At 51.0% G+C, this 17,683-nt stretch overlaps 2 protein-coding genes across 6 annotated transcripts in view; one reads left to right on the forward strand and one right to left on the reverse strand.

Moving 5' to 3' along the window:
* Window positions 1-8,918, forward strand: part of LOC137540792 (actin-related protein 2/3 complex subunit 1B-like) — a 78,776-nt gene extending 69,858 nt beyond the window's left edge. For all 5 annotated transcript variants that reach the window (XM_068261946.1, XM_068261945.1, XM_068261944.1 and 2 more), the window contains 2 exons: window positions 8,133-8,223; window positions 8,310-8,918. In XM_068261946.1, the coding sequence (XP_068118047.1) occupies window positions 8,133-8,223; window positions 8,310-8,315 (97 nt within the window). In that variant the 3' untranslated portion in view covers window positions 8,316-8,918. The remainder of the gene's footprint in view (window positions 1-8,132; window positions 8,224-8,309) is intronic.
* LOC137541113 (cAMP-dependent protein kinase type I-alpha regulatory subunit-like) overlaps window positions 1-17,683 on the reverse strand; it is a 132,204-nt gene that overhangs the window by 100,882 nt on the left and 13,639 nt on the right. The gene's annotated exons all lie outside the window — the stretch shown is intronic.

Below are 17,683 nucleotides of genomic sequence, written 5' to 3' on the forward strand. Positions count from 1 at the left end.
TGCATAGCCAGTGGCATTCCTGGTAGCACACAAAGCCGTTGGGACTTCACTGGCGTTTGAGGCCTCACTGGATTTTGGGGCCTCCCTCTTCCTCTCTGGGCAAGTCGTGCTGATATGACCCACCCTGTCACATACAAAGCATTTCCGAGTGTCAGGTTGCTTGAATCCAGGAGACAGCGGTGCTTGCCTCCTCTGGGTGCTGGGTGAAACAGGTTTAGCAATCTGTTCTCCTCTCCAGCTGGGCGTAGTAGTCCTCCGGGACTCAGGTGCTCTATGGGCGGTGTAGGCATCGGCCATTTCCGCAGCCTCATCCACTGTCTTTGGTTCTCGATCCAGCACAAACAGCCGGACCTCAACAGGACAAGTGTGGAGGAACTGGTCTTTTATTATCAGTTCCTGCAGGGCATCAAAGGTCTCAACCGCCAGTCCTTTTACCCACTGCTGGAAGGCAGTGCGCAGGTTGCATGCATGATCCAGGTAACTGTCATTAGGACCTCGCTGCACTGTCCTGAAACGTTTTCGATACACCTCTGGCGTGAGGTGGTATCGCGCAATGATGGCTTTCTTAATCGCCTCAAAGTCTGTTTCTTCCTCCTGGGGGAGACTCACAAACGCCTCCAGGGCCTTGCCTCTCAGTCCTGGTGTGAGGTATCTTGCCCACTGCTCACGGGGCACCCCATACTGCCGACAAGTCCTTTCAAACCCCTGTAGGAAAGTGTCTATGTCAGAGTCCTTGTCCATAGCGGGGAACTTATCCAGGGGGATTCTGTGGACTCGCTCACCTTCGCGTTCTGCGGGTCCAGCAGACCGGTTCTGCTGCTGAAGTTTAGCCAGCTCCAGCTGGTGTCGCTGTGCAACTTGTTCCCTCTCGGCCTGGTGTCTTTCCCTCTCGGCCTGGTGTCGCCGTTCCGCGTGTTCCTTCTCTGCCTGTCGGTGCAGTAGGATCAGCTTTAGGCGCAGTTCGGGCTCAGCCGAACCTAGTAGCTGTAGGTCGGCTTCCAGAGATGTCATCTCCAAGTTCGGTGGATCATCCAGGACATCGTCTCCACTCGCATTCTGTGGCAGGAGCGATTCCTCCTCTGTCGTGTCGTGAGCTGCATCCGCTGACGTTGAAGCACGGGCTTGCTCTGCCGCATCATGCTCCTCGAGCGCACGAACTAACTGCTCCTTAGTCTGGCCGCTCACCGTCTCGATGCCTTTGTGCTCACACAGGTTGAGTAGTATCTCCTTGTTTTGCCTTGCATAGCTGGATGCTTTCTGAGCCATCGTGTTGCAAAAAATAAAAGAAAAAAAAAAAGGGGGGGAAGGGAAAGCAAAACACCAAGTGTGTATCTGTGAACAAAAAAAAACGTATATAGATTCTGCACTGAGTAGACTTCTGTAGGCTAGTTGCTTCTAGCAAGCTTCCAGCCTTTAGTACTCAGAATAGCGAGCTAAACTGCGTACTAATGTACTAAACGATCCCACCGCTGCCACCAATTATGTCAGGAACCGGCCCGCGGCACGCCTGCGTATACGGTTCCCGACTGCGGGTTTGACCAGATTAAGCGGGGAACAGCCTTATTTAAGCTACAAACAAGGCTGGAACCCCTCAAAACACCTCTCACTGCCACCACTAGCGTTGCTAGACACTTCCACTCTGCTGTCGAGTCCTCAGCGCGCACTCCGCGTTTTTCGTATTTGGGTCAGCTTTGCGCTTAGGCCAAATACGGGAACGCCACGCACCCACACACACACACAGTTGCAATCTTACACTGTCGTGAAGCAAAGACCCACTAACAGTCGTTCCGAACGATACTGTTAGCTACTCGCACTGGCGTTGTTCGTACGTTGGGTCAGCTGCGCGCTTAGGCCAACGTATGACAAACGCCCCCACACACAATGCAATTACAATTTCCTACGGTAGTGTTGCTCAAGCGTACAATTAGGCATGAACTTATACACGGTTACACTTCAGTCTCTTCTAGGCTATGAGGGTTAGTTTAGTACGGCAGAAGTCAAACTTATTAAATAATAATTTAATATTCTAGAAAAACATAGAACAGTGCAAAACTGAAGATATACAAAAAGATTACAAAAAAAACAAAGTAAAAATAGTTACAAGATAAAATGTACAAAGATAACACACAAAGCGATTTTGCTTACCAAAATAAACGGGAAATAAACGTACCAGCGTATCGATCTGGTGTTGTTGCGGGCGGTACGCACTTCTGGTCAGGAACCAGGTTAGTTCTAGCCGTGTGAGCTACCTCCAAGAACTACAAGTTGTGGCTATCCTAGCTGCGGTTTTATACTATGAAATACGCCTGGAGGCTGTAAGTCTGTGTGGACGGGGGGAAGCTAGATTTAATAACATCCTCAGACATAATTTGATTTCCCAGGTAAAAGTCTACTATACATCAAAGATTGTGAAGTTAGGCTTTCAACTCCAGGTGAAAACTTGATTAAGGCGTTTTCCTGTCTCCGTTCTCAGACATAAATGGGATTTCCAGAGATCCACATACATGAAAAGGGTACTATAGCACACACACAAAACAAAAGACTTCCTTCACTTCCAATCTCCCCAGGTTACAGGTGACAATTGATTAAGGCTTTCACATTGCAGCAGGATGTCCTGTGTGATAGGTGACTGGTCGTATTCACTGAAGACCTCTTTAGATGCAAATGTAGGTCTAGTGACCCACCCACACAAATACAGGAACAGTCAATGAATCTAGCCTGCATCTCTACACCTTTGACATACCACAGCAGATATAAAAATGGGAAAATGAAAATATATTACTGTATTATCCTTAACAGCATCAGCACCCCAATATATCTCCACATACAGTATATACACCATGCTGTCTCTCCTCCTCCCTGTGTGCACAGTATATACACCATGCTGTCTCTCCTTCTCCCTGTGTGCACAGTATATACACCATGCTGTCTCTCCTTCTCCCTGTGTGTACAGTATATACACCATGCTGTCTCTCCTCCTCCCTGTGTGCACAGTATATACACCATGCTGTCTCTCCTTCCTGTGTGCACAGTAAATACACCATGCTGTCTCTCCTCCTCCCTGTGTGTACAGTATATACACCATGCTGTCTCTCCTCCTCCCTGTGTGTACAGTATATACACCATGCTGTCTCTCCTCCTCCCTGTGTGCACAGTATATACACCATGCTGTCTCTCCTTCCTGTGTGCACAGTAAATACACCATGCTGTCTCTCCTCCTCCCTGTGTGTACAGTATATACACCATGCTGTCTCTCCTCCTCCCTGTGTGCACAGTATATACACCATGCTGTCTCTCCTTCTCCCTGTGTGCACAGTATATACACCATGCTGTCTCTCCTTCTCTCTGTGTGCACAGTATATACACTATGCTGTCTCTCCTCCTCCATGTGTGTACAGTATATACACCATGCTGTCTCTCCTTACTGTGTGCACAGTATATACACCATGCTGTCTCTCCTCCTCCCTGTGTGCAAAGTATATACACCATGCTGCCTCTCCTCCTCCCTGTGTGCACAGTATATACACCATGCGGTCTCTCCTCCTCCCTGTGTGCACAATATATACGCCATGCTGTCTCTCCTCCCTGTGTGCACAGTATATACACCATGCTGTCTTTCCTCCTCCCTGTGTGTGCAGTATATACACCATGCTGTCTCTCCTTCCTGTGTGCACAGTATATACACCATGCTGTCTCTCCTCCTCCCTGTGTGTACAGTATATACACCATGCTGTCTCTCCTTCCTGTGTGCACAGTATATACACCATGCTGTCTCTCCTCCTTCCTGTGTGCACAGTATATACACCATGCTGTCTCTCCTCCTTCCTGTGTGCACAGTATATACACCATGCTGTCTCTCCTCCTCCCTGTGTGCAAAGTATATACACCATGCTGTCTCTCCTTCCTGTGTGTACAGTATATACACCATGCTGTCTCTCCTTCCTGTGTGCACAGTATATACACCATGCTGTATCTCCTCCCTGTGTGCACAGTATATACACCATGCGGTCTCTCCTCCTCCCTGTGTGCACAGTATATACACCATGCTGTCTCTCCTCCTCCCTGTGTGTACAGTATATACACCATGCTGTTTCTCCTCCTTCCTGTGTGCACAGTATATACACCATGCTGTCTCTCCTCCTCCCTGTGTGCAAAGTATATACACCATGCTGTCTCTCCTTCCTGTGTGCACAGTATATACCATGCGGTCTCTTCTCCTCCCTGTGTGTACAATATATACGCCATGCTGTCTCTCCTCCCTGTGTGCACAGTATATACACCATGCTGTCTCTCCTCCTCCCTGTGTGTACAGTATATACACCATGCTGTCTCTCCTTCCTGTGTGCACAGTATATACACCATGCTGTCTCTCCTCCTCCTTGTGTGCAAAGTATATACACCATGCGGTCTCTCCTCCTCCCTGTGTGCACAGTATATACACCATGCGGTCTCTCCTCCTCCCTGTGTGCACAATATATACGCCATGCTGTCTCTCCTCCCTGTGTGCACAGTATATACACCATGCTGTCTCTCCTCCTCCCTGTGTGTACAGTATATACACCATGCTGTCTCTCCTTCCTGTGTGCACAGTATATACACCATGCTGTCTCTCCTCCCTGTGTGCACAGTATATACACCATACGGTCTCTCCTCCCCCCTGTGTGCACAGTATATACACCATGCTGTCTCTCCTCGCTGTGTGGACAGTATATACACCATGCTGTCTCTCCTTCATGTGTGCACAGTATATACACACCATGCTGTCTCTCCTTCCTGTGTGCACAGTATATACACCATGCTGTCTCTCCTCCTTGTGTGCACAGTGTATACACCATGCTGTCTCTCATCCTCCCTGTGTGCACAGTTTATACACCATGCTGTCTCTCCTCCTTCCTGTGTGCACAGTATATACACCATGCTGTCCCTCCTCCCTGTGTGCACAGTATATACACCATGCTGTCTCTCATCCTCCCTGTGTGCACAGTATATACACCATGCTGTCTCTCCTCCTTGTGTGCACAGTGTATACACCATGCTGTCTCTCATCCTCCCTGTGTGCACAGTTTATACACCATGCTGTCTCTCCTCCTTCCTGTGTGCACAGTATATACACCATGCTGTCTCTCCTCCCTGTGTGCACAGTATATACACCATGCTGTCTCTCATCCTCCCTGTGTGCACAGTATATACACCATGCTGTCTCTCCTCCTTGTGTGCACAGTGTATACACCATGCTGTCTTCCTCCTTCCTGTGTGCACAGTATATACACCATGCTGTCTCTCCTCCTCCCTGTGTGTACAGTATATACACCATGCTGTCTCTCCTCCTCCCTGTGTGCACAGTATATACACCATGCTGTCTCTCCTTCCTGTGTGCACAGTATATACACCATGCTGTCTCTCCTCCCTGTGTGCACAATATATACACCATGCTGTCTCTCCTCCTCCCTGTGTGCACAGTATATACACCATGCTGTCTCTCCTCCTTGTGTGCACAGTGTATACACCATGCTGTCTCTCCTCCTTGTGTGCACAGTGTATACACCATGCTGTCTCTCCTTCCTGTGTGCACAGTGTATACACCATGCTGTCTCTCCTTCCTGTGTGCACAGTATATACACCGTGCTGTCTCTCCTCCTCCCTGTGTGCACAGTATGTACACCATGCTGTATCTCCTTCCTGTGTGCACAGTATATACACCATGCTGTCTCTCCTTCCTGTGTGCACAGTATATACACCATGCTGTCTCTCCTCCTCCCTGTGTGCACAGTATATACACCATGCTGTCTCTCCTTCCTGTGTGCACAGTATATACACCATGCTGTCTCTCCTTCCTGTGTACACAGTATATACACCATGCTGTCTCTCCTCCTCCCTGTGTGCACAGTATATACACCATGCTGTCTCTCCTCCTCCCTGTGTGCACAGTATATACACCATGCTGTCTCTCCTTCCTGTGTGCACAGTATATACACCATGCTGTCTCTCCTTCCTGTGTGCACAGTATATACACCATGCTGTCTCTCCTTCTCCCTGTGTGCACAGTATATACACCATGCTGTCTCTCCTTCCTGTGTGCACAGTATATACCATGCGGTCTCTTCTCCTCCCTGTGTGTACAATATATACGCCATGCTGTCTCTCCTCCCTGTGTGCACAGTATATACACCATGCTGTCTCTCCTCCTCCCTGTGTGTACAGTATATACACCATGCTGTCTCTCCTTCCTGTGTGCACAGTATATACACCATGCTGTCTCTCCTCCTCCCTGTGTGCACAGTATATACACCATGCTGTCTCTCCTCCTCCCTGTGTGTACAGTATATACACCATGCTGTCTCTCCTCCTCCCTGTGTGCAAAGTATATACACCATGCGGTCTCTCCTCCTCCCTGTGTGCACAGTATATACACCATGCGGTCTCTCCTCCTCCCTGTGTGCACAATATATACGCCATGCTGTCTCTCCTCCCTGTGTGCACAGTATATACACCATGCTGTCTCTCCTCCTCCCTGTGTGTACAGTATATACACCATGCTGTCTCTCCTTCCTGTGTGCACAGTATATACACCATGCTGTCTCTCCTCCCTGTGTGCACAGTATATACACCATGCAGTCTCTCCTCCTCCCTGTGTGCACAGTATATACATCATGCTGTCTCTCCTTCTCCCTGTGTGCAAAGTATATACACCATACGGTCTCTCCTCCCCCCTGTGTGCACAGTATATACACCATGCTGTCTCTCCTCGCTGTGTGGACAGTATATACACCATGCTGTCTCTCCTTCATGTGTGCACAGTATATACACACCATGCTGTCTCTCCTTCCTGTGTGCACAGTATATACACCATGCTGTCTCTCCTCCTTGTGTGCACAGTGTATACACCATGCTGTCTCTCATCCTCCCTGTGTGCACAGTTTATAAACCATGCTGTCTCTCCTCCTTGTGTGCACAGTGTATACACCATGCTGTCTCTCATCCTCCCTGTGTGCACAGTTTATACACCATGCTGTCTCTCCTCCTTCCTGTGTGCACAGTATATACACCATGCTGTCTCTCCTCCCTGTGTGCACAGTATATACACCATGCTGTCTCTCATCCTCCCTGTGTGCACAGTATATACACCATGCTGTCTCTCCTCCTTGTGTGCACAGTGTATACACCATGCTGTCTCTCCTCTTTCCTGTGTGCACAGTATATACACCATGCTGTCTCTCCTCCTCCCTGTGTGTACAGTATATACACCATGCTGTCTCTCCTTCCTGTGTGCACAGTATATACACCATGCTGTCTCTCCTTCCTGTGTGCACAGTATATACACCATGCTGTCTCTCCTCCCTGTGTGCACAATATATACACCATGCTGTCTCTCCTCCTCCCTGTGTGCACAGTATATACACCATGCTGTCTCTCCTCCTTGTGTGCACAGTGTATACACCATGCTGTCTCTCCTCCTTGTGTGCACAGTGTATACACCATGCTGTCTCTCCTTCCTGTGTGCACAGTGTATACACCATGCTGTCTCTCCTTCCTGTGTGCACAGTATATACACCATGCTGTCTCTCCTCCTCCCTGTGTGCACAGTATATACACCATGCTGTATCTCCTTCCTGTGTGCACAGTATATACACCATGCTGTCTCTCCTTCCTGTGTGCACAGTATATACACCATGCTGTCTCTCCTCCTCCCTGTGTGCACAGTATATACACCATGCTGTCTCTCCTTCCTGTGTGCACAGTATATACACCATGCTGTCTCTCCTTCCTGTGTGCACAGTATATACACCATGCTATCTCTCCTTCCTGTGTGCACAGTATATACACCATGCTGTCTCTCCTCCTCCCTGTGTGCACAGTATATACACCATGCTGTCTCTCCTTCCTGTGTGCACAGTATATACACCATGCTGTCTCTCCTTCCTGTGTGCACAGTATATACACCATGCTGTCTCTCCTCCTCCCTGTGTGCACAGTATATACACCATGCTGTCTCTCCTCCTCCCTGTGTGCACAGTATATACACCATGCTGTCTCTGATCCCTGTGTGCACAGTATATACACCATGCTGTCTCTTCCATCCCTGTGTGCACCGTATACAGTATATACACCATGCTGTCTCTTCCCTCCCACAGCCAGCTCTCAGCCCTGGATGCCGGTGACAGCGCTGGATTTGTCTTCAGCAGCACTGGGGTGGACGGGGCGCTGGGGATCTGGACCATTAAGGTTATACATAGATTGCTGTGTGTGTGTCTCTTGGGGTGTCACAGAGATCATCCCAGGGTCAGCTAATCCTTCTCTCTGTATTTCAGATGTGAGCAGACTGAGGCCTCCGGCAGCGGATATGTGATGTGATATGTGACAGTCTGGAGTGGACAGAGAATGTCAGACATTTCTGGCAGCAGAAGACTTCCGGAAGCTTGGCATGGGTGCCAGCTTCCCTCTGCTACCAAATATAACATCTTCGTAGCCGTGAGACCATGCATTACAGATGTGTTCCCATGCCCTGACTCCGGTTTTGTTTACTGCCTGTACGTGATGTCCCAGAATTCCACAGACTGTTCTGCAGAACCCCCCTCGCATTACCCACACCGTGTCCTAATAATTCCAACATTGTACCCCAGAGTTTTTAGGGGCTGATTCACAACACTTATCTGTTGAGTCATCTCACCTTACTTATTAACTTACAATTTATCAGTCTGAAAGGACCAAATCTGACAGAACCGACAGGTTTTGGGCCAGTCCATCTCCTCGTGGACGATTCTTAGGGTTTTCTTTGTTTTCAACAGCATTTCCTGAACAGCTATAGTTTAAAGACTATCTTGACAAAACTGTGTGCAAATGAGTAGGGAGGCTGTCTTGTATCTTACCAATTTAGCAGTTAAACTGCTGTTCGGGAAATGCTGTTGAAAACAAACAAATCCCTGAGAATCCCCCACGAGGAGATGAACTGGCCCAAAACCTGTTGGTTCTGTCAGATTTTAACTTTTGCCTATTTTTTTGCGATAGTGGTTCTTTAACGCATGATTTGTGTCTCCTTATCTGTTTATCTCATAAATTTTCTCACCATATTTGTTTATCTCATGCATTAGCTCACTTTTACCTTTTCGGGACCGGCCACGTACCCCCCCCCCTTAAGGACCAAGACATTTTGCGCCGGAGGGGGGTGCGCGCGTTTAGGGGGGTCAGGCAGCCGGATCCCGTGTGTGCTGATCACTCGGGGGAGATGTCGGCTGTCATATGAAAGCTTAATCTCTCCCTCCGGGTGCGCACGATCGCGTCGGGAGCGGAAACTGCGGGCCGGCGTAGATCCTACGCCGCATCAGGCTAGAACAGCCACAAGTGCGGCGTAGGATCTCATAGAGGCGGTCCTGAAAAGGTTAAGGAGCCCATACATCAGACGATGTATGGGCAGATCGACCAAGAGACAGATCTCTCTCTGATGGAATCTCTTTGGAGAGAGATCTGTTGCCTGCCCATACACCGCAGTCCAATTCCCAATCGATTTTAGCATGAAATGTCTCGGGTATCAGCCTTGTGACACCACATCCGCCGCCTCTGGCGCTGTCCCCCTAATGTAAAATGTGCTCCAAGCAAAATACGTTACCTGTTGGAGTCCGCCGCTGGCTCCAGGCTCCATCCTCAAACACGCACCCAGGCCCGGATTTACACAGATGTCCTTTCACCTTAAACTCCCCCCTCCATGGACCTACAACCCCCCCGCCGAACTGCACCACAAATGTGCTGGCTGGCCCAGCTGTCACTTTTTCCTTGCCTGTCATAGGCAGCTACAGGTGTCCCTTAGCATTAGGTAGCCAGAGGTACCCTCAGTATTAAGAAGCTAGTAGTGCCCCACCAGTGGAATGCCGAGAGCAGGGTGAGTAACCTCTGGTTTACGCTCTGCTCAGGACTCTGCATAGGGAAGGAGGGAGGAAGGCAGTAGAGAAAAGGAGTGAGACGCCTTTCCATCATCAGGCGCCTGTAGGCACGTACCTACAGTGCCTTATGGTAAATCCATCCCTGCACGCACCCCACATGGTTGCAGGCGTAATGTGGGCACGTGTGTAATGTCATACATGTTCTCGCATGTATGCCGGCAGCCACATGGGGTACGTGTATGTGGTGGAGCGCTGGGAAGCACATTTTACACTAGGGGGGACAGCGCCCGGGGTTCCTTTGCGTTCATCACTCATCCCGATATTGCATGCCATTCAAGCATTATTATGTCAGCCCTACATCTTGCAGCATGTCCAATCGATACATGTGACAAATTTCGGACCGAAATTGGTCGCGTCGTTGTTCGGGCATGTTCTTGGCGGCACCAATTTTCATCTAATCCCATTAAAATAATTGAATCGGATGGTCATTCGCCAAGTTGCCTGATGTATGGCCAGCTTTACAGTTAAAGAGAATCTGAAGCCAGATTAAAAATGGCTTTTTAGCTTATATTCAGCAGGGGCATGTTTGCATGTTTGTCCCTGCTAAAACGCCGCTATCCCGCGGCATAACGAGGGGTCTTAACCCCCCAAATCCCCCCTGCAAAATCCACGACTTTCTTGGTCGTGGATTTTGCTGCCCCTGTGCGCTTCCGTGTGAGGCAGAGCTATGAGCTGCAGCCCTGCCTCACACGCGTCTGTCAGCGGCAGATCTCCGCCTCTCCCCGCCCCTCTCAGCGAAGGCAGACTGAGAGGGGCGGGGGAGAGGCGGAGATCCGCGGCTGACAAACGCCTGTGAGGCAGGGCTGCAGAGCTAAAAAGCCAATTTTAATCTGGCTTCAGATTCTCTTTAAAGTGGACCCAAATTAAAAATACAAGATTTCAGAAATAAAATCCATTTTCTAAATTATAATAATAAATAGCAGCCTTTTTTCAGCTGCATGATGACAAATATAAATTTTTTACATTTATTGGTGTAACCCCTCCCTTCCTTTCAAATTGCCGGGAAAAATATGGCAAACTGGTGGAGTAAATGGTGTCCGGCAATGGAGGAATTGCTAATGGCTGCCCCCAGTATAACCCTAGTTATGAAAAGAGAAGGGTGAAAAGCATGCACTGAAATGCTCATAGGTTTGAAGGCGTGTTTATTTATATTTGTATGTGTCAGAGTGGTGCAACTAAATATTTTTAATTAAAAAACATTTTTGGTTTGGGTCCGCTTTAAGGAAAAAAATAAGTAAGCTTTGTGAATCAACCCCTTGGTATTCCGAATATTATATCATTGTGCCCCTAAAGCTGGGTCCACACTAGACCCGGTTGCAGGATGGACACTGCAGCTCGGATCAGGGGAAGTACCCACCCTACTGCAAACTGATGAAAGTGCATCAGTTTTGTATCAGTTTCCGTTCAGGTTTTTCCCTGACAGAAAACGTCTCTATCATTAGGAAGGAGTGGGAGGATTTTTTGGGCCAATCATAAAGCTCAGGCTATCTGTTTTCACATCCGTTTTTTGCCTGTGGAGCTGGAGATGCGTTTTCTCATTGCTTTCACTACCCCTGCGTGTATCCGTGGTCCTGATCCATTGCGTGAAAATGCAGCAGATCCGGACCTTCCGTTCAGGTTTTGAAAACGGATCCCCGCAAACGCAGACGGATCCGTTTTTTACTTGGGTGAGGCTGGCTGCTATTTTAAACATTAGTATCCGGGACTCCGTTTTTCATCAGGTTTGAAAAACGCAGCCACGGATACGTTTCCGGACCTAGTGTGGACCAGCTCTTAGTGTCTTAATATTCTAAACACTGTACCCTAATATTCCCATTATTGTACCTCTGAACTCCTCAGAATTTCCAAAACTAGATCCCAATATTCCCATCACTGTATCACTCTTCAGTGTACCAAACATTGTTCCCCAATATTCCTAATATGGCACCCCTGCACTGCTCAGTATTCCTAACACTGTACCCCAGCATTCCCCTCGTACCCATGAACGTCTCAATATTGGCCAATTTTCCCATTATCAAGCCTGTGACAAACGCCCCTCTCAGCCCCACTTTACATTAGGCAAATATCAAGAGCTAAGTCTCCAAAAAGAGCTGTAACAAGGCTTGCTTACAGCTCTGTTACTCTCGATAGTTGCCTGATGAAGCGGGAGCCTAGTCCCGAGAAACGCATTGCATTCTACCAGTTGTTTTTTTTTTAGAATATTAAAGCTTTAATTTTTTATCTGACTCTTGAGTTTTTTCCCTGAGAGGAGGTAAGTTCATAACTACCTCTCTTTTTTAAACTATTTTGTTAACTATAAATGTGTTTAAGTATTTGAGCTCATTTTGGCTCCTCTGAAATGTAAAGAAAACCTGAGACGTCAGGGCCGGCCTTAGGTTTCACAGCGCCCTGAGCGAAACCGGATTTTGTTGCCCCCCCATAAGTAGCATAGTTGTCCCCATATAGGTAGCATAGTTGCCGCCAGTGTAGGTAGTATAGTTGCCCCATATAGGTAGCATAGCTGCCCTCAGTGTAGCTAGTACAGTTTCCCCTAGTGTAGTAGCATGGTTTCCCCCAGTGTAGGTAGTTTGCCCCCAGCAGTGTAGGTAGCTTGCCCCCAGCGTAGGTAGCTTGCCCCCAGCATAGGTAGCTTGCCCCCAGTGTAGGTAGCTTGCCCCAGTATGCCCCCAGCGTAGGTAGCTTGCCCCAGTATGCCCCCAGCGTAGGTAGCTTGCCCCAGTATGCCCCCAACGTAGGTAGCTTGCCCCAGTATGCCCCCAACGTAGGTAGCTTGCCCCAGTATGACCCCAGCGTAGGTAGCTTGCCCCCAGCGTAGGTAGCTTGCCCCAGTATACCCCCAGCATAGGTAGCTTGCCCCAGTATGCCCCCAGTGTAGGTAGCTTGCCCCAGTATGCCCCCAGCGTAGGTAGCTTGCCCCAGTATGCCCCCAGCGTAGGTAGCTTGCCCCAGTATGCCCCCAGCGTAGGTAGCTTGCCCCCAGTGTAGGTAGCTTGCCCCCAGCATAGGTAGCTTGCCCCAGTATGCCCCCAGCATAGGTAGCTTGCCCCAGTATGCCCCCAGCGTAGGTAGCTTGCCCCAGTATGCCCCCAGCGTAGGCAGCTTGCCCCAGTATGCCCCCAGCGTAGGTAGCTTGCCCCAGTATACCCCCAGCATAGGTAGCTTGCCCCAGTATACCCCCAGCATAGGTAGCTTGCCCCAGTATGCTGCCACTGTAGGTAGCTTGCCCCAGTATGCCCCCAGCGTAGGTAGCTTGCCCCAGTATGCCCCCAGCATAGGTAGCTTGCCCCAGTATGCCCCCAGCGTAGGTAGCTTGCCCCAGTATGCCCCCAGCGTAGGTAGCTTGCCCCAGTATGCCCCCAGCGTAGGTAGCTTGCCCCAGTATGCCCCCAACGTAGGTAGCTTGCCCCCAGCTTAGGTAGCTTGCCCCCAGCGTAGGTAGCTTGCCCCAGTATACCCCCAGCATAGGTAGCTTGCCCCAGTATGCCCCCAGTGTAGGTAGCTTGCCCCAGTATGCCCCCAGCGTAGGTAGCTTGCCCCAGTATGCCCCCAGCGTAGGTAGCTTGCCCCAGTATGCCCCCAGCGTAGGTAGCTTGCCCCAGTATGCCCCCAGCGTAGGTAGCTTGCCCCCAGTGTAGGTAGCTTGCCCCCAGCGTAGGTAGCTTGCCCCAGTATGCCCCCAGCATAGGTAGCTTGCCCCAGTATGCCCCCAGCGTAGGTAGCTTGCCCCAGTATGCCCCCAGCGTAGGCAGCTTGCCCCAGTATGCCCCCAGCGTAGGTAGCTTGCCCCAGTATACCCCCAGCATAGGTAGCTTGCCCCAGTATGCTACCACTGTAGGTAGCTTGCCCCAGTATGCCCCCAGCGTAGGTAGCTTGCCCCCAGCGTAGGTAGCTTGCCCCAGTATGCCCCCAGCGTAGGTAGCTTGCCCCTGTATGCCCCCAGCGTAGGTAGCTTGCCCCAGTATGCCCCCAGCGTAGGTAGCTTGCCCCAGTATGCCCCCAGCGTAGGTAGCTTGCCCCAGTATGCCCCCAGCGTAGGTAGCTTGCCCCAGTATGCCCCCAGCGTAGGTAGCTTGCCCCAGTATGCCCCCAGCGTAGGTAGCTTGCCCCTGTATGCCCCCAGCGTAGGTAGCTTGCCCCAGTATGCCCCCAGCGTAGGTAGCTTGCCCCTGTATGCCCCCAGCGTAGGTAGCTTGCCCCAGTATGCCCTCAGCGTAGGTAGCTTGCCCCTGTATGCCCCCAGCGTAGGTAGCTTGCCCCTGTATGCCCCCAGCGTAGGTAGCTTGCCCCAGTATGCCCCCAGCGTAGGTAGCTTGCCCCAGTATGCCCCCAGCGTAGGTAGCTTGCCCCTGTATGCCCCCAGTGTAGGTAGCTTGCCCCAGTATGCCCCCAGCATAGGTAGCTTGCCCCTGTATGCCCCCAGCGTAGGTAGCTTGCCCCCAGCGTAGGTAGCTTGCCCCAGTATGCCCCCAGTGTAAGTAGCTTGCCCCCAGCGTAGGTAGCTTGCCCCAGTATGCCCCCAGCGTAGGTAGCTTGCCCCAGTATGCCCCCAACGTAGGTAGCTTGCCCCAGTATGCCCCCAACGTAGGTAGCTTGCCCCAGTATGACCCCAGCGTAGGTAGCTTGCCCCCAGCGTAGGTAGCTTGCCCCAGTATACCCCCAGCATAGGTAGCTTGCCCCAGTATGCCCCCAGTGTAGGTAGCTTGCCCCAGTATGCCCCCAGCGTAGGTAGCTTGCCCCAGTATGCCCCCAGCGTAGGTAGCTTGCCCCAGTGTGCCCCCAGCGTAGGTAGCTTGCCCCCAGTGTAGGTAGCTTGCCCCCAGCATAGGTAGCTTGCCCCAGTATGCCCCCAGCATAGGTAGCTTGCCCCAGTATGCCCCCAGCGTAGGTAGCTTGCCCCAGTATGCCCCCAGCGTAGGCAGCTTGCCCCAGTATGCCCCCAGCGTAGGTAGCTTGCCCCCAGCGTAGGTAGCTTGCCCCAGTATACCCCCAGCATAGGTAGCTTGCCCCAGTATACCCCCAGCATAGGTAGCTTGCCCCAGTATGCTACCACTGTAGGTAGCTTGCCCCAGTATGCCCCCAGCGTAGGTAGCTTGCCCCCAGCATAGGTAGCTTGCCCCAGTATGCCCCCAGCGTAGGTAGCTTGCCCCTGTATGCCCCCAGCGTAGGTAGCTTGCCCCAGTATGCCCCCAGCATAGGTAGCTTGCCCCAGTATGCCCCCAGCGTAGGTAGCTTGCCCCAGTATGCCCCCAGCGTAGGTAGCTTGCCCCAGTATGCCCCCAACGTAGGTAGCTTGCCCCCAGCGTAGGTAGCTTGCCCCCAGCGTAGGTAGCTTGCCCCAGTATACCCCCAGCATAGGTAGCTTGCCCCAGTATGCCCCCAGTGTAGGTAGCTTGCCCCAGTATGCCCCCAGCGTAGGTAGCTTGCCCCAGTATGCCCCCAGCGTAGGTAGCTTGCCCCAGTATGCCCCCAGCGTAGGCAGCTTGCCCCAGTATGCCCCAGCGTAGGTAGCTTGCCCCAGTATACCCCCAGCATAGGTAGCTTGCCCCAGTATGCTACCACTGTAGGTAGCTTGCCCCAGTATGCCCCCAGCGTAGGTAGCTTGCCCCCAGCGTAGGTAGCTTGCCCCAGTATGCCCCCAGCGTAGGTAGCTTGCCCCTGTATGCCCCCAGCGTAGGTAGCTTGCCCCAGTATGCCCCCAGCGTAGGTAGCTTGCCCCAGTATGCCCCCAGCGTAGGTAGCTTGCCCCAGTATGCCGCCAGCGTAGGTAGCTTGCCCCAGTATGCCCCCAGCGTAGGCAGCTTGCCCCAGTATGCCCCCAGCGTAGGTAGCTTGCCCCTGTATGCCCCCAGCGTAGGTAGCTTGCCCCAGTATGCCCCCAGCGTAGGTAGCTTGCCCCTGTATGCCCCCAGCGTAGGTAGCTTGCCCCAGTATGCCCTCAGCGTAGGTAGCTTGCCCCTGTATGCCCCCAGCGTAGGTAGCTTGCCCCAGTATGCCCCCAGCGTAGGTAGCTTGCCCCAGTATGCCCCCAGCGTAGGTAGCTTGCCCCTGTATGCCCCCAGTGTAGGTAGCTTGCCCCAGTATGCCCCCAGCATAGGTAGCTTGCCCCTGTATGCCCCCAGCGTAGGTAGCTTGCCCCCAGCGTAGGTAGCTTGCCCCAGTATGCCCCCAGTGTAAGTAGCTTGCCCCCAGTGTAGGTAGCTTGCCCCAGTATGCCCCCTCCTTTATGTGGCAGCGGGCCGGGCAGAGACTGACTCACCTGACATCCAGCTCCAGCGCCGACGTCACTCTTCTCTCCCTGCTCCATCTGTAGTTAGAGCAGGCTACAAGAAAATGGCCGCCGTTTGTCTGCATTTGTGGACGTCGGCGGCCATTTTCTTGTAGTCCTGCTCTAAAGACAGACTGAGAGGACACCGGGAGACAGCGGGGCGGCGAGGGGCGACAGGGCACATGCGCCCTTGAGAGCACGGCGCCCTGAGCGACCGCACAGGTCGCTCATAGCAAAGGCCGGCCCTGTGAGACGTGTTACTTGGCAGCATTTATACTTACCTGGGGCTTCTTCCAGCCCCATGTACTCTATTTCCTCAATCACAGTCCTACTGGGAGGACGCCCCAGATAAGTATAAATACTGCCAATTAAAACTTTGAAGGGAACCTAAAGTGAGAAGTATATGGAGGCTGTCATACATGCACAGAGAGGGTCCGCAGGCTTCCTGTTCCGCGGGGTCACAGCACTAATTTTGGCAGAGTCGCTGCTGTAATATACTGTAATTTGGAATGTAAAAAACGGCAGGTAGAGAGGTGAGGGGCGGGGTAAGTGAGGGGGCATAACCAATTATGCGTGTGTATGCTTAAATGCTTATCCAGTACTACTGCTCAGGGTACCATTTTAAGGGGGTCGTAAAATCCAAAAATAAAAAAATTCCTAAAAATAGAGACCTAAATATATATGTAAACCCCCTTTTTTTCTAAAACAGGTCCCTATAGGTCTCCTAATTTTTAATTATTTTTTTACCTGGTCTGTGTGCCTTTGCTAAACAATGCTGAATTTTGCAGTGCCAACATGATTGTGGGAATTCTTTTTTTTTTTAGCTACAATCAAGCTTATCTCAGAATGCAAAGAAACTTCCTATTGCAGATAAGATAAGGACACTATGACCAGAAGGTAATTGAATGCCCCCCTCCATTTGAAGAGTTTACACAGTGATGTAAGCCTTTTAATATAGGTGATGTTTAGTGTTTAGTGTTTTTAACAGTAAATTAACACTAAGCTGGGTGTAATGATCCGCTCAGCTGGCTGCATAGGCAGACAGCTGTTTGACCATTCCTCTAGTCTGTGGGCTGCAGGTCTCTGGAAGAGAGACCTGTCTTTTCTTTGCAAGTTCCAGACCTGTTCTGCTGCTGATGGATTTGCATACATTGGTTATGCAAATCACCTAGCTGCCTCCTTTGTAGGCTGGCAGTATAAAAAGCTATGTTTTCCCAGAGTCCTTTGCTGGTCATCTCTTCAGGGTTTGTTGAAACACTCCTAGAGTGTCAGCCATGCTATTTCTTGTCAAAGTTATCTTAGAGTAATGCTTGGGACTGCACTAGGCAGTTTCCCTAGTGCAGTTAGATTGTTATCTGTTTTGTCTGTATTGCCTCTCTGCTGCGATTGTCCTGTCGCCAACGGTGGGCGTCAGGAGATCGTTCTGTCTGTCTGGGGGTGCTAACCAGAGCAGCGGTTGCTACTGGTAGCCCCTTCTGTTCAT

The sequence above is a fragment of the Hyperolius riggenbachi genome, chromosome 12 (genome assembly GCF_040937935.1).
Source record: "Hyperolius riggenbachi isolate aHypRig1 chromosome 12, aHypRig1.pri, whole genome shotgun sequence".
Lineage (NCBI taxonomy): Eukaryota > Metazoa > Chordata > Amphibia > Anura > Hyperoliidae > Hyperolius > Hyperolius riggenbachi.